The 24,456-nt window shown below is 52.9% G+C and overlaps 1 protein-coding gene across 5 annotated transcripts in view; it reads left to right on the top strand.

The window, feature by feature from the left end:
• The window catches only part of ZDHHC14 (zinc finger DHHC-type palmitoyltransferase 14), a 213,930-nt gene extending 192,757 nt beyond the window's left edge, over window positions 1-21,173 (top strand). For 2 of the 5 annotated variants that reach the window (XM_016162751.2, XM_016162746.2), the window contains 4 exons: window positions 6,198-6,300; window positions 7,396-7,505; window positions 11,894-11,996; window positions 19,942-21,173. In XM_016162751.2, the coding sequence (XP_016018237.1) occupies window positions 6,198-6,300; window positions 7,396-7,505; window positions 11,894-11,996; window positions 19,942-20,340 (715 nt within the window). In that variant the 3' untranslated portion in view covers window positions 20,341-21,173. The remainder of the gene's footprint in view (window positions 1-6,197; window positions 6,301-7,395; window positions 7,506-11,893; window positions 11,997-19,941) is intronic. The other 3 variants (XM_016162747.2, XM_016162749.2, XM_016162748.2) reach the window with 3 other exon arrangements.
• The last annotated feature ends 3,283 nt before the right edge of the window (window positions 21,174-24,456 follow it).

Here is a 24,456-nt window from a genome sequence, read left to right on the forward strand (position 1 = left end):
AGCATACTCTTCTGCTGGCGGATATTTAGATGTCTTACTCTTTTTCGTGTGGTAGTGGGTTTTCTTGTGTGTCTGTCTTCGTGCACGAGGGTTCGGATTTCTCTGGGAATGACAACTAGATGTGGAATCGCCGAGTTGAAAGGAAGTTGATTGACATGCCAAGTTGTCCCCTAACGAGATCGGAAACCATCATCCCCCCATTTCTTCCCGTCCCCCTCTCTGCATGTTACCAGGACTGTGATTTCTGTCAATCTGATGGGCTGAAAAACGTCATTGTTTCAATTTCCATTTTCTAGATACTAGTCGGTTTGTACACACTTTCGTGTTTTTTGCCTTTTTTTTTTTTTTTTTACCACAATGTGTCAGTTCATACCCTTTGCCCATTCTTTACCCAGGTTGTTTGTTTGCTCTTTTTCCTATTAACATGTCCTTTATGTATTCTCAGTAATAATCTTCTGAATATCTTTTGCCAGTATTTTTCTCCCAACCTGTTAACTTTATTTTTTTATACCAAAAAAAATGTTTATTAATAAAAATCGATTTATAAATTTTATACCGTATGGCTCCTAAGCTTCATGCCTAATATCTTCACCCCAGCATTATACAAAAAATTATTTTATTTTCCTCTAATGCCTTTATATTTTGTTTCCTAAGGTTAGCACAGTAATTCCTCTGCAGTATAATTCTATGCCTGTTGTGTGAGCTTAAGTTCTAACTCTGTCTTTCCCAAATGCTCTGTGAACGGTCCGCATACAGCTAATGTTCTGTGACGGCAGTTCTCAAACATGCTGGCTCAGATGCCTTTGTGTGCGTCAGAATTACTGAGGGCCGCACGGCACGTGTGTGTATGTAGATCACATCTGTTCTTATAGGTTGCGTTTGAAATTAGAAAATTTTGAAGCAGAGCGTGCGCGAGCGCTCACTCTGTTAGGCTGAGTGTGGACTTCCCCCGGACGGTAGACCTAGAGTGAGACTGGCAAGGAACGTCCTGGTGCTTGGGGGTTCGTGAAAGGATCTCGGGGACCCCACGTGCCCACGGGCCGCCCCTTGAGAACCCGCGGTCTGCTCTCCCGCCCCTAAACGGAAACGCCCTCTTTATCCCGTGTCCGCACGTCCGTCTGGTCCGCACGTCTGTCCCAGCTTCCGTTCCCTGCCGTCCTCGCCTTGTTTTGTTTTCTGGAAACGTCCTCTCCTGCCCCCACCCCCATGATGTTCTTTTTCAATATGTTTTACTTTTTTTTGCACATTTTCCCTTCCGGATGAATTTTGGAGTCTGTGTCTAATTCCGTGTTTTAAATGCCAGCTGGAATTTTGATTAGCATTGTAGCGACTTCATAGATTAGCCTGGGACGGTGACATGTCTTTATTGCCTGGCGTACAGGTGTGTGGGAGAGAAGGACTTGAGAGACTGAAAGATGGGGGTCCGATGACCTTGTCTGAAGCGCCTCAGGGCCTTCGCATTTTCAGAGTGTCTGCCACGTAAATCGGCGCGATGCCCACAGCCTGCATCCCAGGCACGATGATGGGCTCGCAGGTGACAAGGCCACAAGCCGTGGTTTCCTGTCTCTGTCTAAGGATTGTCAGGTCATCTAATTCATGAGAAAATATGCCGACAAGTTCTCGAACCTAAATATCTAAAAGCATCAAACGCCAGTGTTGACACTCGATCTAGAGAGCGGGGGGCCGCCTCTGCTCCCCCCCTTCCACCAAGCTCTTTATAAAAGTGAGCATTGCCGAGTCTGCTGTGATTTTTAGGGGGGAAAAAAAAAAAGATCCCCAACAGCATCTCTGTCTTATGTTTAAACATCAGGACCCCAGACAGAGACCTGATGCAGAATAAGGTGGGTGAGGACTCAGGGGCACATGTCTGGTGTCCACAGAGCAATGACCCCCAGCATTGCAACACCCACGGCCTCGTAAGCCTAGGACTCAGAAAAGAAAGGGTCTGAGGCTGCACCTTGGACGTCAGTGTTCCCTGGCCATTCTGGGATCTGGGGCAGTTCGGTCAATGAAACACAGGCTTTTTTTTTTTTAAATAAACTGTCATCTGGATTTGGCACTGGGCAAAAAATCAGGTCTTAGCCTGACCGCTGGAACGTGAAGAGATGGCATGTCCACAGAGGCAAGCTCGTCACACATCAGACAGACCCCAAGGCCATGGGGCTGCTGGACGAGGTTTGAGTCACAGGCGACCTCAGCCTCGCTGCCCGTCACGTGACCCTGCTGTGGTTTGGGGCCTTGGGAAGGGTTCTTTCTCTCCCAGAAGTCTGGAGGCCAAGCTCCAGCTCTGTTCTGCCTTGAACCGCTGTGTGAGTTCTTGTAAGTGGCTTGACCGCTGTGACCCTCAGCTTCCAAGCTGATTAGAGTAAAATCAGGGCGTTCTAACTTGGGGGTCCATGCGTATCCATGGAATGGTGTCAGGGGAGTTTGTAAGCCTTCTGAAATTATAAGGAAAAATGTGTTCGTAGGCATTTTTCTGAGAAAAAGAGTGGGAACCCCAACAGGTTAAAAGGCTTTGGTTCCATGATTTCTCACCTTTTATGGTTCTCCAAATACCCAAGTGTCCTCACCATTCTGCCCAATGCGACTTCCGCCTCCCCGCCGGACCATCTCCCCTCCACAGACCCCTGTTCCCGTAGGGGCGGGAGCTCAGCCCTCCCCACCCTCACCTGCCCCGGGCAGAACTGGTACACAGAGACCCTCAGAGCAGGTACTGTGGGAACCCAAGGGAGGGGCATCTGGCCATCAGCAGTTTTCGGTCCTTTTCAATTCCACAGTCAGCTAGCAACTGCCTCAGGGTGTGACATCTTGGCCTAGGGGCTGCGGGGAATTTAAACCCATGCCCCTGGCCACAGGGGAGACGCGCTGTCTTACTGGGAGTCGAGAGGGAGACAGACCAGGCCGGCAGTGGTAACCGCTGTCATTCGAAACTCATCTCTGATGCAATAAACGTTCAAGTGCTTATTAAGTTGACTCCTAGTGGAGTTGGCATGTTTCCTCTTGTTTCCCTTAAAAAAAAAAAAAAATCAGTAAATGGGTTTTCATACATTTAAGAGAAAAGTATATTTCTTAGTCTTATTATGGCATAGACATTTTCAGCGTCTAGCTCTTGGGTCAGCGAGGAGACGTGTTGTTCAAATATTTGTCCCTTGGTCCGAGAGTGAATTTGGAAGGAAATGGACTCCAGCTGCCACAGGTCCGGTAACTCCTGACAGGGTCTCCCCCAGCAGAGCGGGGGTTGGCCTAGAGTCACTTGTCCCGCAGCAAGAACTCAGAAGGGAACCAACCTATGGCTTTTCTGTCCTGCCTGCAGAGCCACACTTCCAGGGTTGAAATCCCAGCTCTGTTATTTCTTAATCAAATGTCTTAACTGCTTTCTGCCTCCGTCTGTTTCCCCACAGGTGAAGTGGGCATGGGGCTTCTCACTGGGTTGGTCTGAGGATTAAGCGAGTTGGTCCCTGGGAAGCCTTCGGAACAGGACCCGACACAGCTCGTGAGGCCAGCCATAGTTATGAACGATGACGGTCCTTCCTTCAGACACACTGCTGGGGAGAAGCGGGTGTGGGCCGCGCTCAGCATCCTGCCTTGAATTCGTGTCGTTCGGGTACAGCTGTGAGCTACCGGGGAAACCGCATTCTGCCGTTGACAAAATGTGTGTGAAGCGCATGAGATATTAATGTGGAAGCTGTGGGGGGGGGAGTCCCTTGTTCCCACTCTAAACCTTGAAAATCCTGCATCCGCCGGCAACAGTGCCTCCCCCGGGGGGGGGGGGGCGGGGAATGATTGCAGGCCTCGAGGAAGCGGCAGCGGCCAGAGCGTCCTCAGCGGCCGCCACTTCAGTCGCCGTCCTTCGCCTGCTCTGCGATGCCGGCTTCGGGGCGCGCCGCCCCTGGATGTTCCGGGCCGTTTGCCGGCCCCGCCGTTCCGCTTGCTTTGCGAACTTCTGGTGGAGCAGAAGTTTCTGAGATCCGAGCTCGGCCCTTGTGCTTTTTCGTGATTAAATCTCTGCTCCCATTTTTTCGCTCTCTTCTCTGCCCTCGACCGCTTCCCGCTTCCTTTCCCCTCTCTCTCCCTCTCTCTCTCTCTCTCTCTCTCTCTCTCTCTCTCTCTCTCTCTCTCTCTCTCTCTCTCTCTCTCTCTCTCTCTCTCTCTCTCTCTCTCGTCTCTTCCTCCGGCCTGTGAAAACTCACTGCCTCTGTCATCCGCCTTCACACCCCAGTTTTCCCGACTCACTTTCCCCCCTGCTTTACCTCATCGTCGCCGGCCTCCACCTCTGCTTTCAAACCAGTGTGGGGCGTGACTCCCACGCGGGCTGCCTCCCCAGTCCGTCCCCTCTTGGGTGGGGGCATGAGGGAAGGAGGAGGGGCATCTATGAGTCCAGTTAAGAATGAGACCCTCTTTGCCGCCTGGGCCACCGTCTGTGAGTCCCCACGTGCATACCAGGCCTCCGGCCATAACCATCCTCCCACCCGGATCACCCCGGGGGGAACGAAGGGGTTGCCCAGGCTGGTGGCAGCCCCGGGTGGGGGTCTGCTTCTCTGCATCTCTATCCCCCGTGGTTCCTCCCTACTCACCCACGTGCATCTGCTTTGCCAACATACTGCCTTCATTTTCCTCTTCTCAAGAGACGTAGCTGGTCCTCGCTTCTGCTCACCTCCATCCTCCGGGACGGGCAGGGCCTGCGGCGAGCACCGTGCGGCTGAGAGACCCCGGCTGCTCTGGGCTGTGTCCCCCTCGGCCGGCCAGCCGAGGATCACTCTTCTCCTCCTCAGAGGTCCTTTTAATTCCAGGTGGTGCTTTTCTTTGAGCTCGCAGTTTCTAGAAGTTCAGACCTTAGGACAAGTACAGCATTTTCTGCCTTTCCAAGCGCAGACCCAGTGGTTTGTCCTCAAGTTGAAAAATCAATCGGCAGGCAGGACCCCGTCCACATCTGCTGTTTCGTATGCGACCCCACGTGCCCCGACGGCGCCACCCATTAATCGTGACACTGCAACTTGTGGCGCTACCCTAGAGAGCATGTTTATTTCTCTGGGCTAAAGATGAATTATGTACAATCCCGGAAAAAATCAATGGTGATCTATTATAGCATGATGCACGGCCTCCATCCTTAAAAGCATCAGGAAAGCGGGAGTATTTACTTTCTCTCCCTATAATTTATGGCTGGGGGATGCATGGTGTATATTTAAACTCCCACACTTAAGATGGATTTTTTTTTCCCCCTGAGGTACATCTCTCTCTTGTAAATAGAATTCTGTTAACGTGCGTGGGACGGAAACGTTCTCTGGTCTTTTCCAGCTGCCACGCTCTTGGTCGATTTCTCTCTCTTCCGTTGGAGAATGCCACGCTCTTTCCGCTCGGGTTGTGGCATGTCTTGTGTGGAACGTCCCTCGGTGTCTGCTGAGTGTCCAGGTTTCCCAGTGGCCTCTCAGACAGCTGGGGACAGCCTTATGTGTCAGGGTTGGCTGCTGGGCAAGGAAAGGTTCCCTAAGTGAAAACGCCCCTCCCCCCGATGCCCCTCCGAGAGACGTCGCCGCTGTCTCAGAAGCCCACCCACAGGTGGGAGCAGGCAGCCACCCAGGGGTGGAGGGGCTGCCCAGGGAGAGGGGAAGTGACGAGGACAAGCCCAGCCCGGACTACAGCCATCCACAGTCAGCCCGCCACACGACTGTCAACTGCTGCTGGTGTGACAGTTTACCCACAGCCTCGAATCCCATTGGAACTATAGCCCTCTGCGTTCGGAAGCGAAAATTAGAGTCTGTCTGAAGCGAGTGCCAATCCTGTGGCCTTTCCTCGAAGGCCTGAGCCTCTGTGACTCCAGCCAGCGAGCTTCCTGGCTTTTCCAGCACGGTGAGTCACAAGGAGAAGGCGCGGGTCGGATCAGGAGGATGGTCAGAGGAGCTGCCACCCACGAAGACGTAAACAGGTCATGTGCAGGGAGCCCAGCTTTCATTTGGGGAGTGTGCGTGCCACGCAGGTGGCAGACGCGACATGGGGGATACCCCGAAAGTCTCTGGTTGGGCTAACGAGACGGTTAGATGACCCCGAAAGTCTCTGGTTGGGCTAACGAGTGGGCTAGGTGCGAGGGGCCTCGGGGGCTGCCTGCGGTGTTTCCTGTCCAAGTCTCACATCAGCCCGGCTGCCGAGGGGCCTGAGGGCGCTTCCTGCCCTCCCAGTTTGCCTCCTTGACTCCCAGTCACCGTGCTGGAGGCCGTGGTGTGCTTCTTCTCCGTCTGGTCCATCGTCGGGCTCTCCGGGTTCCACACGTACCTGATCAGCTCCAACCAGACAACGAATGAGGATGTGAGTTCCCGGTGGCGTGGGGCCTGGGTGTGATCAGCAACCGAGGGGAGAAGGGACCAAAGAGCTTAGGGGCCGAGGCCCCCTGCACATCCGACTCCAGACGGAAGCCCTTGGGGGCAAAGAATGTGCAGCGGGAGCGTTTTCAGCTGTCGTTCTCCAGTTCTCTGTCAGAAATCTCCGGATTGTCTTACTTTCTGACCACGTCAGCTAGGTACCAAGAGAGGCCGTGTGGCAGGCACCCAGTTCCAGCCCCGGGGAGGAGGTCTGGTTCTAGTCCTATGCCTCGGTTTTATGAGCAGCTCATCACCCCTCCGCCGTGGAGGGGCCAGGGCAGGCTGGCATCTCGGAGTGAACGTGAAAGTCTGCCTTTCGCAGCTAGCATCTCCTTTTTGTTGTTGGAGATTGCCTGGACCCAGAGTTCAGCCTGTTGTCCCAGATCCCATGCCTATACTTACCACAGATGGAGAGGAGGTGTATAAACAGGAAGCATGGTGTTGGAAAACGTTTCTTCATGAGCCTGGTCCTCTTTGCTCTGAATATTTAGAATCTGACGCAGGCTCCATTGGTATATGAATTCAATGTCTCAGAATCACTCCAGGTGCCTTAAGGGCTTGAGCAAATCAGTGCTGATGAAATCCGTGAGTTAAGAGAATATTAATACACTTTTTTTGTATTTGGTAACTATGAACATTGGAATCTGTGAACGTATTTTGGCAACACTATGAGGCTGATTCGGATGGGTTGGAATCGGCCATTAGAAAAGCCACATCGACTCTTTTGGCCGCCATTCCCTTAGTTACCATTTAGCACACTAAATGAGGAAGAAAAAAAAAAATCTCCACTGGCATGGATGAGCTGGCCCTTTAGGACCATGTCGTAGAAATGAGAGATTATCATCCTCAGAGAAAGTTACTTTCTCCCTAATGAGACCCGCTCTTTGGGGATATTTCCAGGTTTGGGGTTCCTTGACAAAATGATCTCCATTTCCCCTGCTGAAGAAATGAGTAAAGATGACTTGCCTTCGGGGTCTCATTCGCCTGAGCCGTGGCGTTAGTATGGAGGACAGTGTGTGTTACAACTATCCTTTTCTTTCAGATTAAAGGATCTTGGTCAAATAAAAGAGGTAAAGAAAATTACAACCCCTACAGCTACGGGAACATCTTTACGAACTGCTGTGTCGCCCTGTGTGGGCCCATCTCTCCCAGGTAAGAATCGGGACACGCCGTGCACTTCACTAGATCTCAGGGAAGCGGACGCCTCAGCCGCGTGGGCACAGGCTTCGCCACGCAGAGACCCGGCCTCTGCTGGCGGATTCGGTCGCACCGCTCAGAGGACCGCCAGGTCAGCGTTGCACTTGGTGCCACGGAGACATGGCCTTAGCGAAATAGAGGTCGTGGAGGTCTGGCCGTCTGTTGTGTTATGCCGGGCACCTTTTTGTACTTCCTGAATTTCTTTCACGTTCAGAGGAAAATCCCCTGAGGGGCAAGTAGGGAAACTGAGACACGCGACCTCACTGATTATTGAATGATGTTGAGCGTCAGTGGCAAGCAGGGAGCCATGGTTATCGTGGTAAGGGAGTCAGGACATGATGTAGGGCGCAGTTAGAAAACCTGTAGAAAGCACTGCTCACAGCTGAGTCGTGTGGGATGTAAATGCTAAAATAGTGCAGGAGAGATCTGTGTGGCCCGAAGCAGTTGAGATCATGGTGATGATAAGACAATGACATTAATAATGGCAGGAGGTGCCGTTTATTGGACCGTGGTAGGCTCTGCTCTCAGTGCCTGATCCGTGTTAACTTTCGGAACCTCACTCTGTGCCTGTGAGGCAGGTACCGTTATATCTCATTCTATGAGTGAGAAAACTGAGGCACAGAGAGGTCAAACAACGTGCCCAAGGTCACACAGCGAGTCAGTGCTACCTCGTCAGGGCTCGCACCCAGGTGTCTGGCATCAGGACCGGCGTGCGCGTGGACAGGGGCTCGCTGCCGCCACGTCAGAATCGTGCAAGTCTGCAGCAGGGTCAGCTCCTGACTATTCATGAGGTATACCCAGGAAGAACGTGTTCCCAGCGCATCGATCCATCATCAGAAATACTTATTGCGTGAGCGTTCCGGGTCTCTAGAGTGCGTTTCCAAGTCTTCACTACTTCCTGCCTTTTGGTCTCTAATGTGCAAAGTGAAGAGAGACCACGGAAGGCTCGGGGACCGCCTCCGGGCAGCTCCCCTGTGCGCGCGGAACCTCCGTGGCCAGCGTCACTGGTATGTGCCATTGGAATGCACATTTCAGTTGATCGTCAGCCTCAGCGAAACATCATTAGGGAAGTAAGAGTGGCTGGTGCCCCGCCCCCCCCAAAAGAAGAAAAAACCCAAGCTCGTATTCCAAGACCATTTAGCGATTGGTACTGGGTTATTGTTATTGGTGCTATTAATTGGATCATTTTTCTAGTTTGGGCCTAGAAAGTTGGGAGCCCAGTGTGTCACCCTCCTCCTGAATTAGATGTCCTCGGGGGGCGCCTCTGAGTTGGGGCTGACATGAAAGGGCAGCCAAGGCCTCTGGGTGGGGGTGCCACCTCAGCCTGGGGTCAGGCGTGCCTGGATGGCGCCAGCCCCTCTCCAAGAGACCCCAGACTCACCCAGGAGTCCCTCCTGGGGCTCTTTGGGCCAGAAAAGCCCATGGTAAGTGCACGGTTTTTCAAAGTTTAGCTTGTTTCCTGTTGGTGTGTTAATTTGAGGCCTTGGAAGAGTGTAAGAGGCAAGCGAGACCTGAGCAAGCGTCGTTCCCCGTTCATAAAACATACATCGGAATCCAGGGAAAGAACGGAAACGTCTCACATGTTGTCCGAATCGCGTTTCTTGTTCCCAAGTCTTTGATGTGGTGCTGCTGTGTATTGTTTATAGACCAGTCTTGTCCCAACCAAAATTATTTCTGCTACGACTAGATTAAATCTGCTCTTTTGGCGGAGAGGGGGCTGTCTTCTTTCCAGTGCCCAATTCCCTGTGGAGGGGGTGCTTCTCAAGGATGCCCCAACCTGGGAACCCTTTGGCTCACCCAAGAGTTTGCGCAGGGACAGTGAGCCGCTGGCCGTGGGCTTCCCAGAGCCAGCCAGGCAGAGTGCAGGGGTGATGTTCGCCCTGCTCCTCCCCCTGCCGCCGCCTTCTCCTCTCTCTGCCCTGCCTCTCCCAGCTTGGCTGCCCTTAAGCGGGCCAGGGACTTCCACCGGCCTCCCAGCCAGCCCCCTCCCCGCTGAGCAGTGTCCCCTGCCTCGGACAGGGGCTGAGAACCACCTGTGCACCCAGAATCGTGCACTTGAGTTGCCTCTAAAACATTCCTAAACAGTGTAGCGATGTGCTCGAGAGAGAGAGAGAGAGAGAGAGAGAGAGAGAGAGAGAGAGAGAGAGAGAACACGTGTGTGGTGTGTGTGTGTGTGTGTGTGTGTGTGTGTGTGTGTGTCCTGTTTCCCAGTGAGAACTGTGGACCCACATTCAGTTCTGTACACAGTGTCCCCAGGGGTATGGGGACAGCCGAGTGGGAATGGCCAGGTTCGGGGGCAGGGGGATCCTCGTACAGGCCTGGCCGGAGGAATAGGAAATTGGAAAGACGCAGCGTCCCGAGGCACGGCCAGGATCAGGCCCTGCAGGGCGACGCCGTGAGCCAGCCAGTCGTGAGCGTCCCCGGGGCCACCGCTCCTGAGTGCGCGCCGTGCGGCAGACTCCGTGCTGGGTGCCAGGGACGCGTGTGCGTGTGAAGAGCGCGCAGCCTCGCGGGCGACACAGCGCCATCGGTAGCGCATGCTCACGGCAATGGCGGGTCCGTGATGGAGGGCGGGGTGCAGGCTCCAGGGGGCGGGCTTCCCAGGGGAGGGGGCTCTAAGCGAAATGTCCTAAAGGGTGAGGAGGGCTCGGGAGACAGGCATCGCGGGGGGACAGACAGGCAGAGGAAAGAGCACGTGCAAAGGCTCGGAGGTGAGCCTGGCTTGTCAGAGGAGGAGCTGAAGGGTGCGTGGGAGGGAGGGAGGCGGGCAGGGAGTGGGAGGCGAGAGATGAGATGAGGGGTGTGTGGCCCGATCAGGAGGCGCTCGTGGACCATTGTGAGGACGAGAAGGGGGCTCGTGGCAGAATGTCACGGTCTCGGGTGGTGGCCGGCACGTTAAACGGGCTGAATGCTCCGGAAGCAAGCGGACAACTTCATTTCCGCCCCGCTGCTGTCCCTTCAGACTCTCTTGACGACCTAGTTCTTTGTCTGCTCCTGGACGAAATGCCCTGCAAGTCCCTTCATTCCTCCTGTCACTTAAGAGGAAAAAAAAAAAAAAAAAAAAGGACTCAGGGCGCTTTCATTTCCTCCAAACGGCGTCATTTCAGCAAATCAGAACTTCAGACTTCGTTGAAGGTTAACACTTTACATCCCTTCATGCCTCCCAGGGCTGGGATTTCAGTGTATCTTTTAGGGGCTACAATTTAACTCCCCAGAACGCCCCACTGAGCCAGCTCCGCACTGGCTCTCCCCCAGGACACCCACGTCTGGCCCCTCACCCTCTCCGCACCAGCCCCCAGCCCCCCGCCCTGCTCCCTTCATCGGCCGGGCACCGGGGACTCCTTAGTCCCGGACACCCTTCTTTGCTCTTCTTACCTCCAATCTTATATGCCTTCCAAGGGCAGGGCGGGGGGTGGGGGGCATTGCACACTTGGTCTGAGAACCCCTTTGACGGCCCTGCGTGGGCGGGGGGAGGTCCAGCACCTCGTTTGGCAGACGGAGTTCTTTGTTGCCTCTTGCCTTTTTCCGAGCCTGTGGGGACTCAGCCGATACCAAAGCAGAGAGCGTTCCATTTCCAGACGCTGTCACGAGCACTTGCTAAGGGCTTGTTCTTCTGTCGGGCGCAGACCTGGAGGTGGGAGTTGTCAGGACAACTCCCGTCTTCTCAGACTGGCAAGCGGGAGCGGCCCCCGGCAGCCCAGCCCCCGGCAGCCCAGCCCCCGGCAGCCCAGCCCTCCGCCGCCCTTAGGAGGAGGCCGTGGGGTGCACCCCGCGCCCTTCGCAGAGGTTACGGAGTGTGTGTGGCCCGAGGCCCACGCGGGGGGCCGGGGGGCGCAGCGGCAGGCCCACGTAGTAGCCGAGCCGCCTGTTGTGGAAGCGATGGACCTGTGGACGCCGTGCGTGTGACAGGAAGACGTGGGCTTAAGGCTGGAGAGGGACGTGGGAGACGGGCGCGCGAGGCCTGAGGGCCGAGAGCAGGGGCCCGGACCTGGATCGCAGAGATGGAGCACCCCGAAAGCTGTGCCAGCGGGAGGGGTTACGCGCTGGGGACGAGGAGCCGGACAAAGCGCTGCTGGCGATGGGGGCTGCGGACGGGAGGGCGGAGGCTGGGGGAGGGGAGGGCGCCTGCGGCAGGTGGCGGTGAGCGAAAGAATGCTGCAAGCATCCGAAAAGGCGGAAGTGACAGAATTTGGCACCCGACTGCCAAAGATCAGTGGCGGTGTCCCCCAAGGTGCCTGAGGTGGGGCCCGTCCCAAGAAGAGGGACCCCTGGAATGGAAATGAAAAGCCTTGATGGTGTCCTTGCCGTTCCGTTCACGCTCGTCCTCCTGTTTTCTCTCGTAGCCTAATTGACAGAAGAGGGTACGTCCAGCCCGACACGCCACAGCCGGCTGCGCCCCCCAATGGGATGGCTGCGTACGGGGCCACGCAGTCGCAGAGCGACATGGTAGGAGCTGCCTGCAGTGGGGCCGCAACCCCCTGCGGAGACTTCTCTTTCGCTTGTACACCCACTAACCCAGTAACGAACCAGGCACACCTGGAAGGCTTCCCGGGCCACCACTGAGTGGTGGGTCAGACCGGGGGAAGGAAGGTAGCGGCTGCAGAGTAACTGGTTTCTTAGGGGGTGCAAAGGGGAAGTGCCCACAAAATCTCTTCCAGAAACAGCTTGTGGCACCTTGTGATGGGAAGTCCCCTTATACAGACCAGGGCATTGTCTGGGGGTCGATATACAGCTACCGGAAGCAGGGCTGGCTGGACAGTCCCTGTGTCCCAGTCTGTCCCTTTGCCTCAATCTGTACCGACTCCCTTACCCGCTTTTTCAATGTGCAGTGGATAGTGCTGCTGGTTCTCCCATTCAGCCAAAATCAAAGGTCAGCCATGCACACCTTAGTATAACTAAGCAGACAGCAAAAACCGGCTGGGCGCCTCTCGGAGGCGGGACACAGTCGGGCTTCTGTGCTGTTGTGCCGAGGCAGGCTTTGCTTCCCGTCCGCAGATGAGCGACTCCATCTAGTCTTCAGCTCATCCAGAAAATGTCTTTCGGCATTATTCTTTTTCATTCTAGAAATTTTCATTTGGCTATTTTTATTTCTCTGCTGAATTGTAGTTCCTTGTTGAGATTCCTTATCCATTGACTCACTGAGACCATATTTTTCTGTAATCATTTGAACATGATTATATTATTGATTAAGGTCTATCTGCGAAGAATATCTGGCCCGTCTTGGGCTTGGTGTCTGTTGACCACTTTTTCCCTTGACTCTGGATCACATTTGCCTATTTGTTTGTATGTCTATTGACATTTTATTGAATACCGGATATTTTGGACGGTATATTATATAGACTCTGGATTTCGTTATCTCCTCCTGAAGAGTCTTGACCTCGTTTTAGCAGGCAGCTAATCATCTTGAACGTTCAAGGGTCTCGTGTTGGGGCGTGATTCTTGCTCCTAAGGCCCCGCCTGCCTTCTGACTGCCCTCCCTGGTTACCAGGACGGTTGACAAAGCACTGGAGGTGTGAACGAGGTCAGGGCCCCCCAGCACTGCTTTGTTCAGCCTCCGGTGTGTTTGCTCCTCCCCCCCCCCTCCCCGCCCCATCGCAGCCGCTACCCTGTCAGCCTTTGCGGGGAGGGAAGCTCATCCCGCACATGCTCGCCGCGGCCTTTGGTGACGCCTTTGGTGACAGACTCGTGGGGACCCCCGTTAGGGCCTCTGTCCCCACCCCCCGGCTCTGTGCAGCATCTGCTTCGCTGCCTCCCGCACTCAGCGGGACCGACCGCCGCGCTCCGCGCAGGCTCCAGCCTTCGCCATGGCTGCGACGGTTCCCCCAGGAAAGAGCCGGTTGTCTGTCGGGCTCGCCCTGCGCATTTCCCTTCCCTTGGGGATTGCGATCTTGCGTGGTCTGTTGTGTACTGTCGGAAACGTTTGCCTCGCATGTTTTGGGCCGTTTCACATACTCTCTCATCTGCAAACAGAGGGCCAGTCTCCCACCCGTATCCATCATTCCTGGGGCTAGAGGCCTGCCTCTGTAATTAGAGGACAGGTCCAAGTTGCCGTGTGCGCATGCGCACATTTTTTGTTACCCATTCTACCAGCAGTAAATAGTGAATTAGCCATGGGGCGCGATTATTCCGGCCAGAGCCTGCCTCAAAGGAAGAATGTCCACAGACATTTATTTAGATTTAGCACCAGATGGGGTGTATTCATCTGGAAGGAAAGGCTGGAGGGAAAGAGGTCCCAGATGTCTCTGCTTACATTTTTGCCTGTTCTTTTCTTTTAAGACCGAAAGCTAAGTCAGAGAGGTACTTCCTGAATGATGGGAAGAAGTGCTTCTAGGGAAATGTGCACTATTTTAGAAATTGGAGCTAAAGACGTTAGGTCTTAGGGAAACATGCAGATAGTGCCGTGCAGGGAAAATGGGTAAATATCGACGGAGAGCTGGCACCGAAATGTCCACTGAGGCCTTCCTCGTTGTCTCGTAATTGGGAAAAGTCACAGTAATTTACCATCTCATGTCATTTGGAGATGCGGATGGTTACGTGCTGTCTAAGTGATCTTCCTCCTACCGCAGATTCCCCAGGAAGAGAGGGTTAGAGAGTGACGAATTGGCATCCACAGCTCTAGGATGGTGCACGTAACCGCAGTGCGGCCTCGTCATCTGAACACCTGTGAGATGCTGAGGACCCGCTCGGCGCATGCGCAGATGACCTCAGTGCCCACTGAGGATTACGTTTTCATTATTCCCATCTATCTGCCTCATTGCTGGGTTTGGTTATCACCTCACAGTGAAGTTCTGTCGCTGACAATATGTGTATGTAGTCATGGTCCAGTTTTTGGGACACGTATCTCATTTAATTGTCAAGTGCTTTAAGTTCTGCATAGCACCAGGGTGACAAGTTATGTTTAAAGCTGTCACTTGTGGCTACAAAGATTCTTTGGGATCATGTGCTAAACACAAAGATAATACATAGTGGTTGAAACATCGTTTATTTATTTATTTATTTACTTGGAAAATCATGTGCTATCGTTACTTAACCTAATTGTTAAATCCCCCTTAATCCAATATCAAAACAAGACTACACCTGTTAAACTAGTATTTCAGAAGAACTCTCCATGTATAATCCGAAAAATCAAATAGGGTAGAAAAAATAACTTAAGCAAACTTAAACGATAATGTTACATAAAAGAATAAAAAGGAAGATCTCTTTCTAGCTTTTGTTTTAGGTGGCTTTTGGAAGTTTGTAGTGTTTTACCATGGTGGGCAGCCACGAGAACCCAGAACACCAGAACACAGCTTCACGGGCAGACAGAAATAAATTATGCCCGATGTGAGTATTTTGACAGAAGTGCAACAAACTAAATAATTTCATTCGTTCTTAGCTTGTATAAAAACCACCTAGAAAACTCCACATTTCGCTTTCAGCAGCGTTTGTTTAATCTGTACTCGAGGGTCATTTCAGATAAGAAGCCAGCCAGGGTAAAAGGAAATGTATTCCAACATGAGCAATTTTATTTGAAAATCTGCAGAAACAAAAAGTAAATTATCTCTGGGGTGTTTTTAAATTGTAGCATTAAGCGCCGATGTGTGTGACATCGAACATCTGAAGCCATAAACTTCTTTGCAAGGTAAATGCCCGCGCTTCATTTAGGCAGTAAATCAGCAACCGTCACAGTGACTTATTGTGACTACGGCCAACGCTCCAGCACCCAGACAGAATTCGTTTTAAGCTGCCAACAGAAGGGTCTTTTCATAGACACTCTTACAAGCGATCAGGTTTTCTGTTCTATTAGTATTCAGCATTTGGATGATTTTCAACCTAAAAAAAAAAAAAAAAAAGGCAATTTCCTAGGGTTCAACTCTATATTTGATAAAGAGGAACTTTTATGGGTTGTTTTGGAATGAAAACATGACTTTCTCCCTTTCGGATAATGAATCGTCATTCTCCGATATCCTGGGGGCCTTGGCCATTTGTACTTCAGATTATAGAACTGGTTAGCTAAACTACAATACTCCCAACAGCTCTGTGGTGGTAGTGCTGGAAGACGAACCCCGCCACCGAGATGTGAGGGGCCAAGGGAGGGGCGACGTCTCCCTCTGCTGGCTGAAGGATGAGAGTCCTCGACGGAAGAGGCAGGAGGGCTGGGGAGAAGGTCAAGGTGAGAGAGGAGAGAGAGGTGGACGCAAGAGCAGGAACACAGGGAAAGAGGAGCGGGAGGAAAAGCCCAGGCAGGACGGGAAGGAGGGGGCAGTGAGGGCAAGAACCGGCGGGACCGGAGAAAGCAAATCAAGCAGGAAAATCAACCAGAAAGGGGCAGATGACAATTAGCAGCAGAGTTTTCAAAGGAAGAGGGGTGAGAACTCCTCGTCACGGGTCGTCCCCACGGGAACCCTAAAATAATTGGCCACTTTCTCCCTCGAAGTGCTCACATGGGAGCTGCGACCCTGAAGGTTTGTGCACTCGTCCTCCTTGGAATGTTGGCGTGTGCTAAATGAGGAAAAGCTCTGACCCTAAAAAAACAAACAAACAAAATCTCCTAATCAGAATTGCTTCTAAGAAGGAGATGCTCAAAACATGCCACGTTAATATTGTAAGCTCCGAGCTCCACTGGGCAGAGTCATTGCACTGCCCTTGGTTGGAATCCAACAGGACCCATAGTCTCCCAGTCAAGGGGCTGTCATGAGGCAGTTCCCTAACCAGTTATATAGGAGGATTATATGGACAACATCCTCTAGAAGAAAGCCTGGTCCCTGAGTCCCCCTAGACGGGACTGGTCTTCTAAACGGATGTTGAATGTAGCAAACTATTTTCGAAGCTACGGGAAATGAGCAGGATTTAGACACTTAGGTTCATGGTCCCAGTAATTGGGCTCAATGTTAGATAATTTTAATTAAATGTTTTAGGCAAAATTTTTCTTTCAAATTTATAAGCCCTTCAGCTTTACTCCAGTAAACTGGAGTGCGTTTTCAACAGGGTCCTGGCCGTGAGGCTGAGCACAGATTTGTGACAGTTTTAACGAGGTGTCATCTTGCCCGCGAGACAGGGCCAACAGGTGTGTGCAGGAGAGGGCCCAGGTTTGGGGGGGCCTGAGGCATGCAGTTGGGAGTCCTCTTTGGGAAAAAGAAAACAATATGCAAAACAAAACAAAGCAAAAGCAAGGAGCAAGGCTTGGGAAGGGGTCGTTCGAGCCAGGGACCCCGAACTTAAGCATCGTAGCTTCAGAGTAGATCTGCCTCCAAGTCAGCACAGTGATGTTTCAGCGTGAAGTCTCGGCTGGCTCCTCAAATTCCTCATGACCAGTGAACTTGAGCTCTGCGGAACCCAACAGACCACTGTTTGCAGCCACTCCCTCCCAGAAGGTTCTGATGGGTGCCCAGAGGAGTGATCAGGGAAGAGAGGAGGGCAAGTGATGGGGGAAGTGGGGGGAGACCTCGGAAGTCAGAGGGGGCACCTCTCTCCTCACCCTTGGGCCTCCCGACCTTGACAGCCTCCTCCAGCTCTGCCGTCTAACACGTTCCTCTCTGAGTCTTTACCAGGCAGTCTGCTTTGGGCTGGTCCCTAAAACAAAATTGGCCAATTTGTTTTCAATGTTTTTTTTAAAAAAGCCTCTTTCTTTGGGTCAACGGAGATGAACAAATCTGACTTGCAATTTCATCTTCCCCTAGAGCTGGGGGCAGTTGCGTGGACAGAAGTATTAGGGCAAGTGAGGGCTCCAGAAGGAACCATTGAGAGAAAGGCACCTGCCCTCGGTGGGGGCATCTCAGCCCCGGGGTCACTGGAGGCGACCCGCGTTCGGAGCCGTACTGAGCTACGGGCAGTGCCGGAAGCTCCGCCGGCAAGGAGACTAAGTGGTGATTTTCCTAAAACATTCTTTGCAAAGCACAGTATATCCAAGGCCCGGGGATAGTTTCCAGAAGATGAATGTTTAATCAGGAAGGTTGCTCTCGTCTGCCTCTGCCTATCAAGACGGAGCTGATGTGCAGAAACCTACCGGCAGTGTGGGAGAGCCAGCAGAACCTCCCAGGACCAGGGCTCTCTGGTCCTGACAGCTGCCCGCTCAGCAGCACCGCCCCCCTCCCCCACAAAAAAAGTGACCCCTCCCCCAGCTGAAATTCCTTGTGAGAGCAGAGGACGGGCTCGCTGCTCAGTCGCCCAGTGGAAAAGCAGTGCTGTGGCAAAGATGACTTGGGAAGACGGCGACATTAAATGATTGTTAATGCCTAACAGCCCCTTCCCAGCACCTTTTAATGGCGGTTTCATCTCCAACGAGGAGCCCTCCGCTCGCTCCCCAGCCCTTCCCCGCCGTTCCCCAGCTCTGGGTGTTTTGAAGTTCCCTTAATGACAGAAAAGCCAGGATCTGCCCAGACCGCTGGCTTTCCCTCCTTAAAGCTCCGCCTTGAGTTTACTCTTGCCTGGAACCAACGTCTTTGAACTTGTAACACCTGTAAATTGCTTAGAGACCGAGGCTCTTCCTCCTCTTCATGGAAGCTTGCTGGGGGGTGGGGTGGGGGGGCTGAGGATGCCTAGGGGTTGGACTACCACTTGTGATTTCAGAAAGAACCCCATTTGGCTGGGAAGGACGCACACCCTGGAGCACGTGAAGGAAAAGCCTGAGGAACTGAGTGCTCCGGTCAGGTTGCTCCCGTGCCTGGGGGTGGGTCAGTGACGGGGTGCCAGGTGCGTCTCTGGGCAGGAGGCGGGCGGGGAGCACCTCCATCGCGAAGCTATCAGGCCGAGGCTCTGCAGTAGTTTCAGAGTTCCAAAAAAAGAGAAGGAATAATAAGGCAAGTAACATTTCTTAAGCACCTACTATGTGTCAGATGTGCAGTGGAAACAGATTTGCAGTCCCGGCCCCCAAACCCCGCATCCAGCCCTCGCTTTTATCGGTAGGGCCTGGGAGCAGGCCACCCACCCATCTGAGATTCGGGGTCTTCATTCGTAAAGAGGGGAAACGGGTTTGTCCCGAGAACTTCGGAAGAAACGAGTGGCAGGCACTTCCAGCTTACTGCTCGAATGCCAAGTCACGACGCGCTCACCCGATATCTGCGCCCATTCCTCCTCCTTCCCCCAGAAGAAACTCTCTAACGAGTCGCTGCACAGACTCAAGTTTAAGGTCTCCCAGCGCCCCGAGATCTCTTCCAGCTGTTCTGAAACTTGCCCACAGCTCAAGGGGAGGGTTTGCGAAGGTATCGGAGCGCCACGTTCCACCGGCCAGAAATGCGTTTGCGTTATTTCCTCTGGCCAGTGAGTAGAGCGAAACGAAGGACGTGAGACCTGACATGGTTTAGAAACAGTTGGAAGAAAAGGAGATCCCTCGTGAAGTGTCGGCATTCTCTTTTGCAGATTAAAAAAAAAAAAAACCACAGCAGCTCAATTAGTGTTTCTTGAACGTGACGAAAATTTAGCAGTGGGGAATCCTAGGGCTTTCTGAGCAGACCGATCAGACCCCCAGGAGCTTCTGTTTCCCGTGTATTTTTCTTTCTTTTTTTCATGATAAAATAGACATAGTATAAAATACGCCGTTCTAACCGTTGTTAAGTGTACAGTTTAGTGTCATCGAGTTCACGCAAATTATTATGCAGCCATCGATACCATCCAGCCTACGGAACGCTTTTCATCTTGCAAAACGGGAACCCATGCGCTGAGCACCGACTCCCCATTCTCCCTCTTGGACCCTGGCAAACACCCCTCTGCTTTCTGTCCCTGTGAATCCGGCTAAGCTAGGGACACCTCGCAGAGGTGCAATCGTGTAGCATTTGTCCCTCTGGGTCTGGCTGATCTCACTTAGCACGATGTCCTCGGGGTTCATCCGTGTCGTAGCAGGCGTCAGAGCAACCTCCCTTTTTACAGCTCAGTGATACTCCATTACTGCGCAGGCCACGTTGCGTTTATCTGGTCATCAGTAAATGGACGCTTGGCTTCCGTCCACCTTTTGGCTACCGTGAAGAACGCTGCTGTGATCGTGGGTGGACAGGCCCCTGTAATTTCAGGACAATGTAGTACAAGTGGTTTTCAGCAGACAAGAAACAGCTGCCTTGGATGGCCGCAGGCGGCAGAGCCCGCGGCGTCGCTTCTCGGGGAGGTCCTGTCTGTGGACGAGGGCCAGGAGTACGGTGGCCGGAGGCCATACGTTACTCCCTGGGCACCTGTGGGCACTGTGAGCTTGAGCCGGCGTTCGCCACGTGAAACCATGCTGCTATGCGCTCTCTGACCCCGGCCGACGGAGGCATCACTAACGGTTTCTCTCTCTCTCTCTCTCTCTCTCTCTCTCTCTCTCTCTCTCTCTCTCTCTCTTTCGCATCCCGCCCCGCCTCTGTCCCCATGTCCCCTCCCCTCCCAACCCTGCGCCTGTGGCATCGTCTGGCCTTCTCTTTGCCGGCTCCCTCCTGCTGTCCAGTGTGACCAAGACCAGTGCATTCAGAGCACCAAATTCGTTTTGCAGGCCGCGGCCACGCCCCTGCTGCAGAGCGAGCCCAGCCTCGCCAGCGAGGAGCTGCACCTGCCCGGGAAGCCCGGCCTGGGCACGCCCTGTGCCAGCCTGACTCTCGGGCAGCCCACGCCGCCCTCCTCCATGCCCAACCTCAGCACGGAGGCTGCGCTCACAGACATACTGCCCCTGAAGGAGGAGCACGTGGGCCACCAGTTCCTGACCCCGGAGGAAGCGCCCTCACCGCCCCGGCTGCTGGCGGGCAGCCCCCTGGCCCACAGCCGCACCATGCACGTGCTGGGCCTGGCCAGCCAGGACTCTCTGCACGAGGACTCGGTGCGCGGCCTGGTGAAGCTCAGCTCCGTGTGACCACGTGGCCCGGCTGGGGACTGCAGGCCGTGGGAGCGGGCAGAGGAGAGGGGCTGCCCCCCACGGCATCTTCCTCATGCCCCTGTGCCACGGTGGCAAGGACACCTTCAGGTCCTGGACGCAAGGACCCCTGATGGCAGGAGCAGCAGGGCCCAAACGCCTCCAGCTCCGTTCATCGGAATTTTCTGCCCCACCCCCCGACCGCGTGGATAACGAGTAACTGTTATGGAATATGAAGGGTGGGCATGGGGACAGAGGGGCCTGGGGCGGCCGCAGCCAGAGGCTGGGGGAAAGCTCAGTGCCGGATGTCAGACCGTCTGCTCGCTGCTTTCGTTGACAGATAACACGGAAGGTTTAGACGACTAGTGGCCAGGCTGAAATTGCACTTAAATGTTATGCTACTAATATTTGAAATAGACATGCCATTCCATTTGTTAATTTTTTTTTTTTTTTTAATACCTAAAGGGAAAAATCGACCAGACGTGGAGTTGCATGTCACCGGGGACTGTTTACAGTGGTGTCCGTATTCAGAAGGAAGTGCCGCCTTCTTTCTCTCTTTCTTTTAATTTTGTGAATTTTCAAGTGCTGTTTTATGGGAAGGGAGTGCAGGAAACCAAGGCCCGAGCCCTCGCTCGCCAGCTCGCTCAGCTGAATGGCGCGTGGGTAGGTGGCGCCCGGGCCGCAGAGGCCTGCGGGGTGTGATGTCGAGAACCAGTTAACCTTCTGTTCAGTAGTTACCCGAGGTGTTGTGTTGTACCACACACGCCACGGGCTTCACCAACGTGTGTGACCAGACTTCCTGTGGACAGCCAATAAAATGACGTCCTCTGTTATTTCGGATCTGTGTACAGTTGTCCTTAACAGCTCCAGTGACGGCGAAGTCATCTGGACGGCCTGCTGAGAGTTCGTTTTTCTTGACGTATCCCTAGCGAGGCATGGTCCCGAAAGGGGTCTGTATGGGATGATTTCTTAGATGGGAAAGTAGCTTTTCCATCGGCATTTGTTTTCTTCTCTTTGATCATCTCTTTTTGACACAGTCTTAGCGGAATTTGCTGTTGACAGACTGCCAGGTGGCAGTTAACCTACGGCAGGTGGGAGGGAGTGGGCATGCCGCGGGGTCACCTTCGCTCTGCATTGTGTTCATGTGGCACCTACCTCGGAAGGGTAACGTGCGATCCTAGTTAAGATACCAAAACCTGAGGAGGAGAAACCGTCTTACAGTGTGGGTGAGATCGTGTAGACCGAGCTTCTTACCAAGACGCGAATCAGAATGGAATTAAGAACATGGCCACTTCCTCACGCCCATTTACCATCCAGACCGGAACTGGCTTGATACTTGGAGAGCAGGTCACCGAGGAGGCAGCTGCAGGGACTTAGCAGACTTCCATCCTTGCTTCTCTCCACATGGTAAATCCAACAGCCAAATCTACGCAAGTCGAAAACTATGCTCAGGCTCCTCGCAACCACACAAAAGACAAGATGCTTTGATTAATGACACAAGAAGCCCCGAACGATCTGCATTTATGGAAAAAGGCTGTGTCTCCTGAGAAAGAGTTGCCATTTTATATAAAAGGAAAGGAGGAAGGAAAAAAGGGTCAAGAAATAATTCCTGCTGAAAGTAACCACCACATTCTTGCAGCGTGGCGTCTTGAACCATCTCTGTGTGTCACGCTGCACATACAGATAGGACACCAGGAAGGTCTATTACATGTGGTCATTTTTATAGTCTGGATCTCCTAATTACCTGCACCCACTCGGGATTTATAATAAGGGGACAGAGCCCCTCCGTACACGACCGCACAGCCTCACACGCACGGTCACCAACACACAGGGTTCACCGTGCATTCACCGCCTGTGGGCAAAACACGACGGCCCCACAGTCTGCCTTCCACAGCTTCCCAACCTTCTCTGCTCTTTGCTCCCTTCCCTCTTCTCACTGGCGAGAAGAGATGGATGCCTCAGATCTCACACTGGTGTCCGCGGCCCTGTCCGTCCCCAGCTCCTCCACATGGAACGCAGGCAACCGTTTCGGAGTCTTCATTCCTAACATCCTCTAACTCGTGATCACTGGTGGTTGCTGGCGACCTGTGACCAGCCCTTCTTCCCCCCTCATTGTGGAAAACCTCCAAAAAGCGATGATCATTATTCATTTGTCTTTACATGATGAATAGTTACTTAATTTATTTTCAGTGTATTATCAATCTCCCAGCCACCCTCAGCCCTGTCCCCTGCACCCACCTGACATCATTTATCAAAGAAGAGATTGTGAATTCTGGTGAAACCAAGGCTCTTCAGGATCCGAGAGGGAGATGAACTTGAATGAGCCAATTTGCTAAGACAATGAACGTCTTAAAACCCAAACCAGGGAGGTACCCACAGCCCTTTACTCTGGTGGCTCAGAAGAGAAGGGACAGCCTGTAGAAGAGTTCATGCCCTTCTTCCAGCTGGATAGAGGGATGATCTTGGGACAGGGGCTTGCCTGGTGATGAGCTTGCATTTCCCGTTAACCGATACATATAATTTTAATGTTGAGTGGTTCCATCTAGCTGTGGCTGAGTAGACCTTGATCTTTCTAAATTCTGTCAGTGCGCTACAGATTGATTGCATGCTAGCTATGAAAAATAAGATAAATATTTTACCATGCTATTAAAGCTTGGACCATTATCAAATACACATGCACATACACACTCATTGTCTCATTTAAAAATTCATCTGCTTCATTCTCCAGCAGTACCCCAGGGAGGACAGACAGGCTTCCCAGGCTCTTGAAGGCTGAATTTAGCCTGAATGCCCCGGCCCCCTAGGAAGGAAGTGGGTTGGAGCATCAGAACAGCCAAGAGCCTGCATCTGAGAGGGCACAATGACATGTCTTTCCATGCCTGCGGAGAGTTGGCCCAGCTCTGTGTGTGTGCGTGCGTGCGTGTGTGTGTGTGTGTGTGTGTGTGTGGTGTGCCCACTTGAAAATGCTCTTTCCAGCTTTCAAATGTAGCTATTTCAGCCTGGGAGCATGCTGGCATATCCCCACCCTGTGCCAGCAAAATGCCAAATCCCTGTTCTGGTCCAGAACAGCACACAGCGAGCCCCTTCCCACCCCACCCCCTCCGTGGGTGGTCCTTGGCTGTCGTGTTCAGGATGCTGACTGGGGTTCCGGACATGAAGCAAACCCCACTTTGTGAGCCGCGTTCCTACTCGGTCCTGCATGGGTCCCAACGTGGCTTATGGCTGTGAAGGCCCCTTAACTCTTCATGGCCTGGACCCGGGCCTTGCATCGGATTCAACAGCGAGGAAAATGGATTCGCCCAAACAGGCGGTAGGTCTTGGCACTGCCTCTTGTGATGGCAGTTGCAGGGAAGTTCCGGAACTCGAGTCATTGGGGGCCCCCCTTTCAGTCGTGACAGCCTGACTGGCTCCTTTGCAGGTTTCGGAGCCTCCCAGCTCTCCTCCCCAGTGACCACGTCTCTGTTACTTGGCTGTCCCCTTCAGCCCACACACCATCCTCTTCACCAGGAACCCGGAGCTTCTCCGCCTCGGGTTACGGTTTCTGAGTTAGCCGGAAGCTATCAGGGGCTCAGATCCATGGTTTTAAGAAATGTCTCTAAAGTTGGTTGCTTTTCCTTCACCCGCGTGAGCACACTGCTTAGCCCATGTAGCTCTTGATCGGGTAAGAGGCGAGAATAGAGGGAACAAATGTTAAATACTCTTTTCTGATGAATGCCTTACAACTGTTTTGAAGCTGAGCCTAAATCAAATCAATGTTTACATTTTTTTTTTTATTGAGTACCCATGAGATGTGGGAGTCTACCAGATTTTTGTCCAAATGGGAGAGCCTCTCAAATGAATTCTTAATCCTCTGCTCCCCCGCCCCACCTACCCTGGAGGTCTATCTATGGCACTGTATGCTGTCTCCATGTTACCTCGTAAAAATCTGCCTACCATTTGTTTCCTTGAAACATTTCTCTCTCTGCCTTATAGGAGTAAGTTATCATTGAAATATTAAATAAGCTGAAGCGTCGTTTTTTTTTTTTTTTTCCAAATAAATGTCAAAGATGCTAACTTTTTTTGGTGAATCAGTAAATCCTCTGTCTATCTGCCTGTTGCACACGATCCTGATAACAC

The sequence above is a fragment of the Rousettus aegyptiacus genome, unplaced genomic scaffold (genome assembly GCF_014176215.1).
Source record: "Rousettus aegyptiacus isolate mRouAeg1 unplaced genomic scaffold, mRouAeg1.p scaffold_m13_p_1, whole genome shotgun sequence".
Classification (NCBI taxonomy): domain Eukaryota; kingdom Metazoa; phylum Chordata; class Mammalia; order Chiroptera; family Pteropodidae; genus Rousettus; species Rousettus aegyptiacus.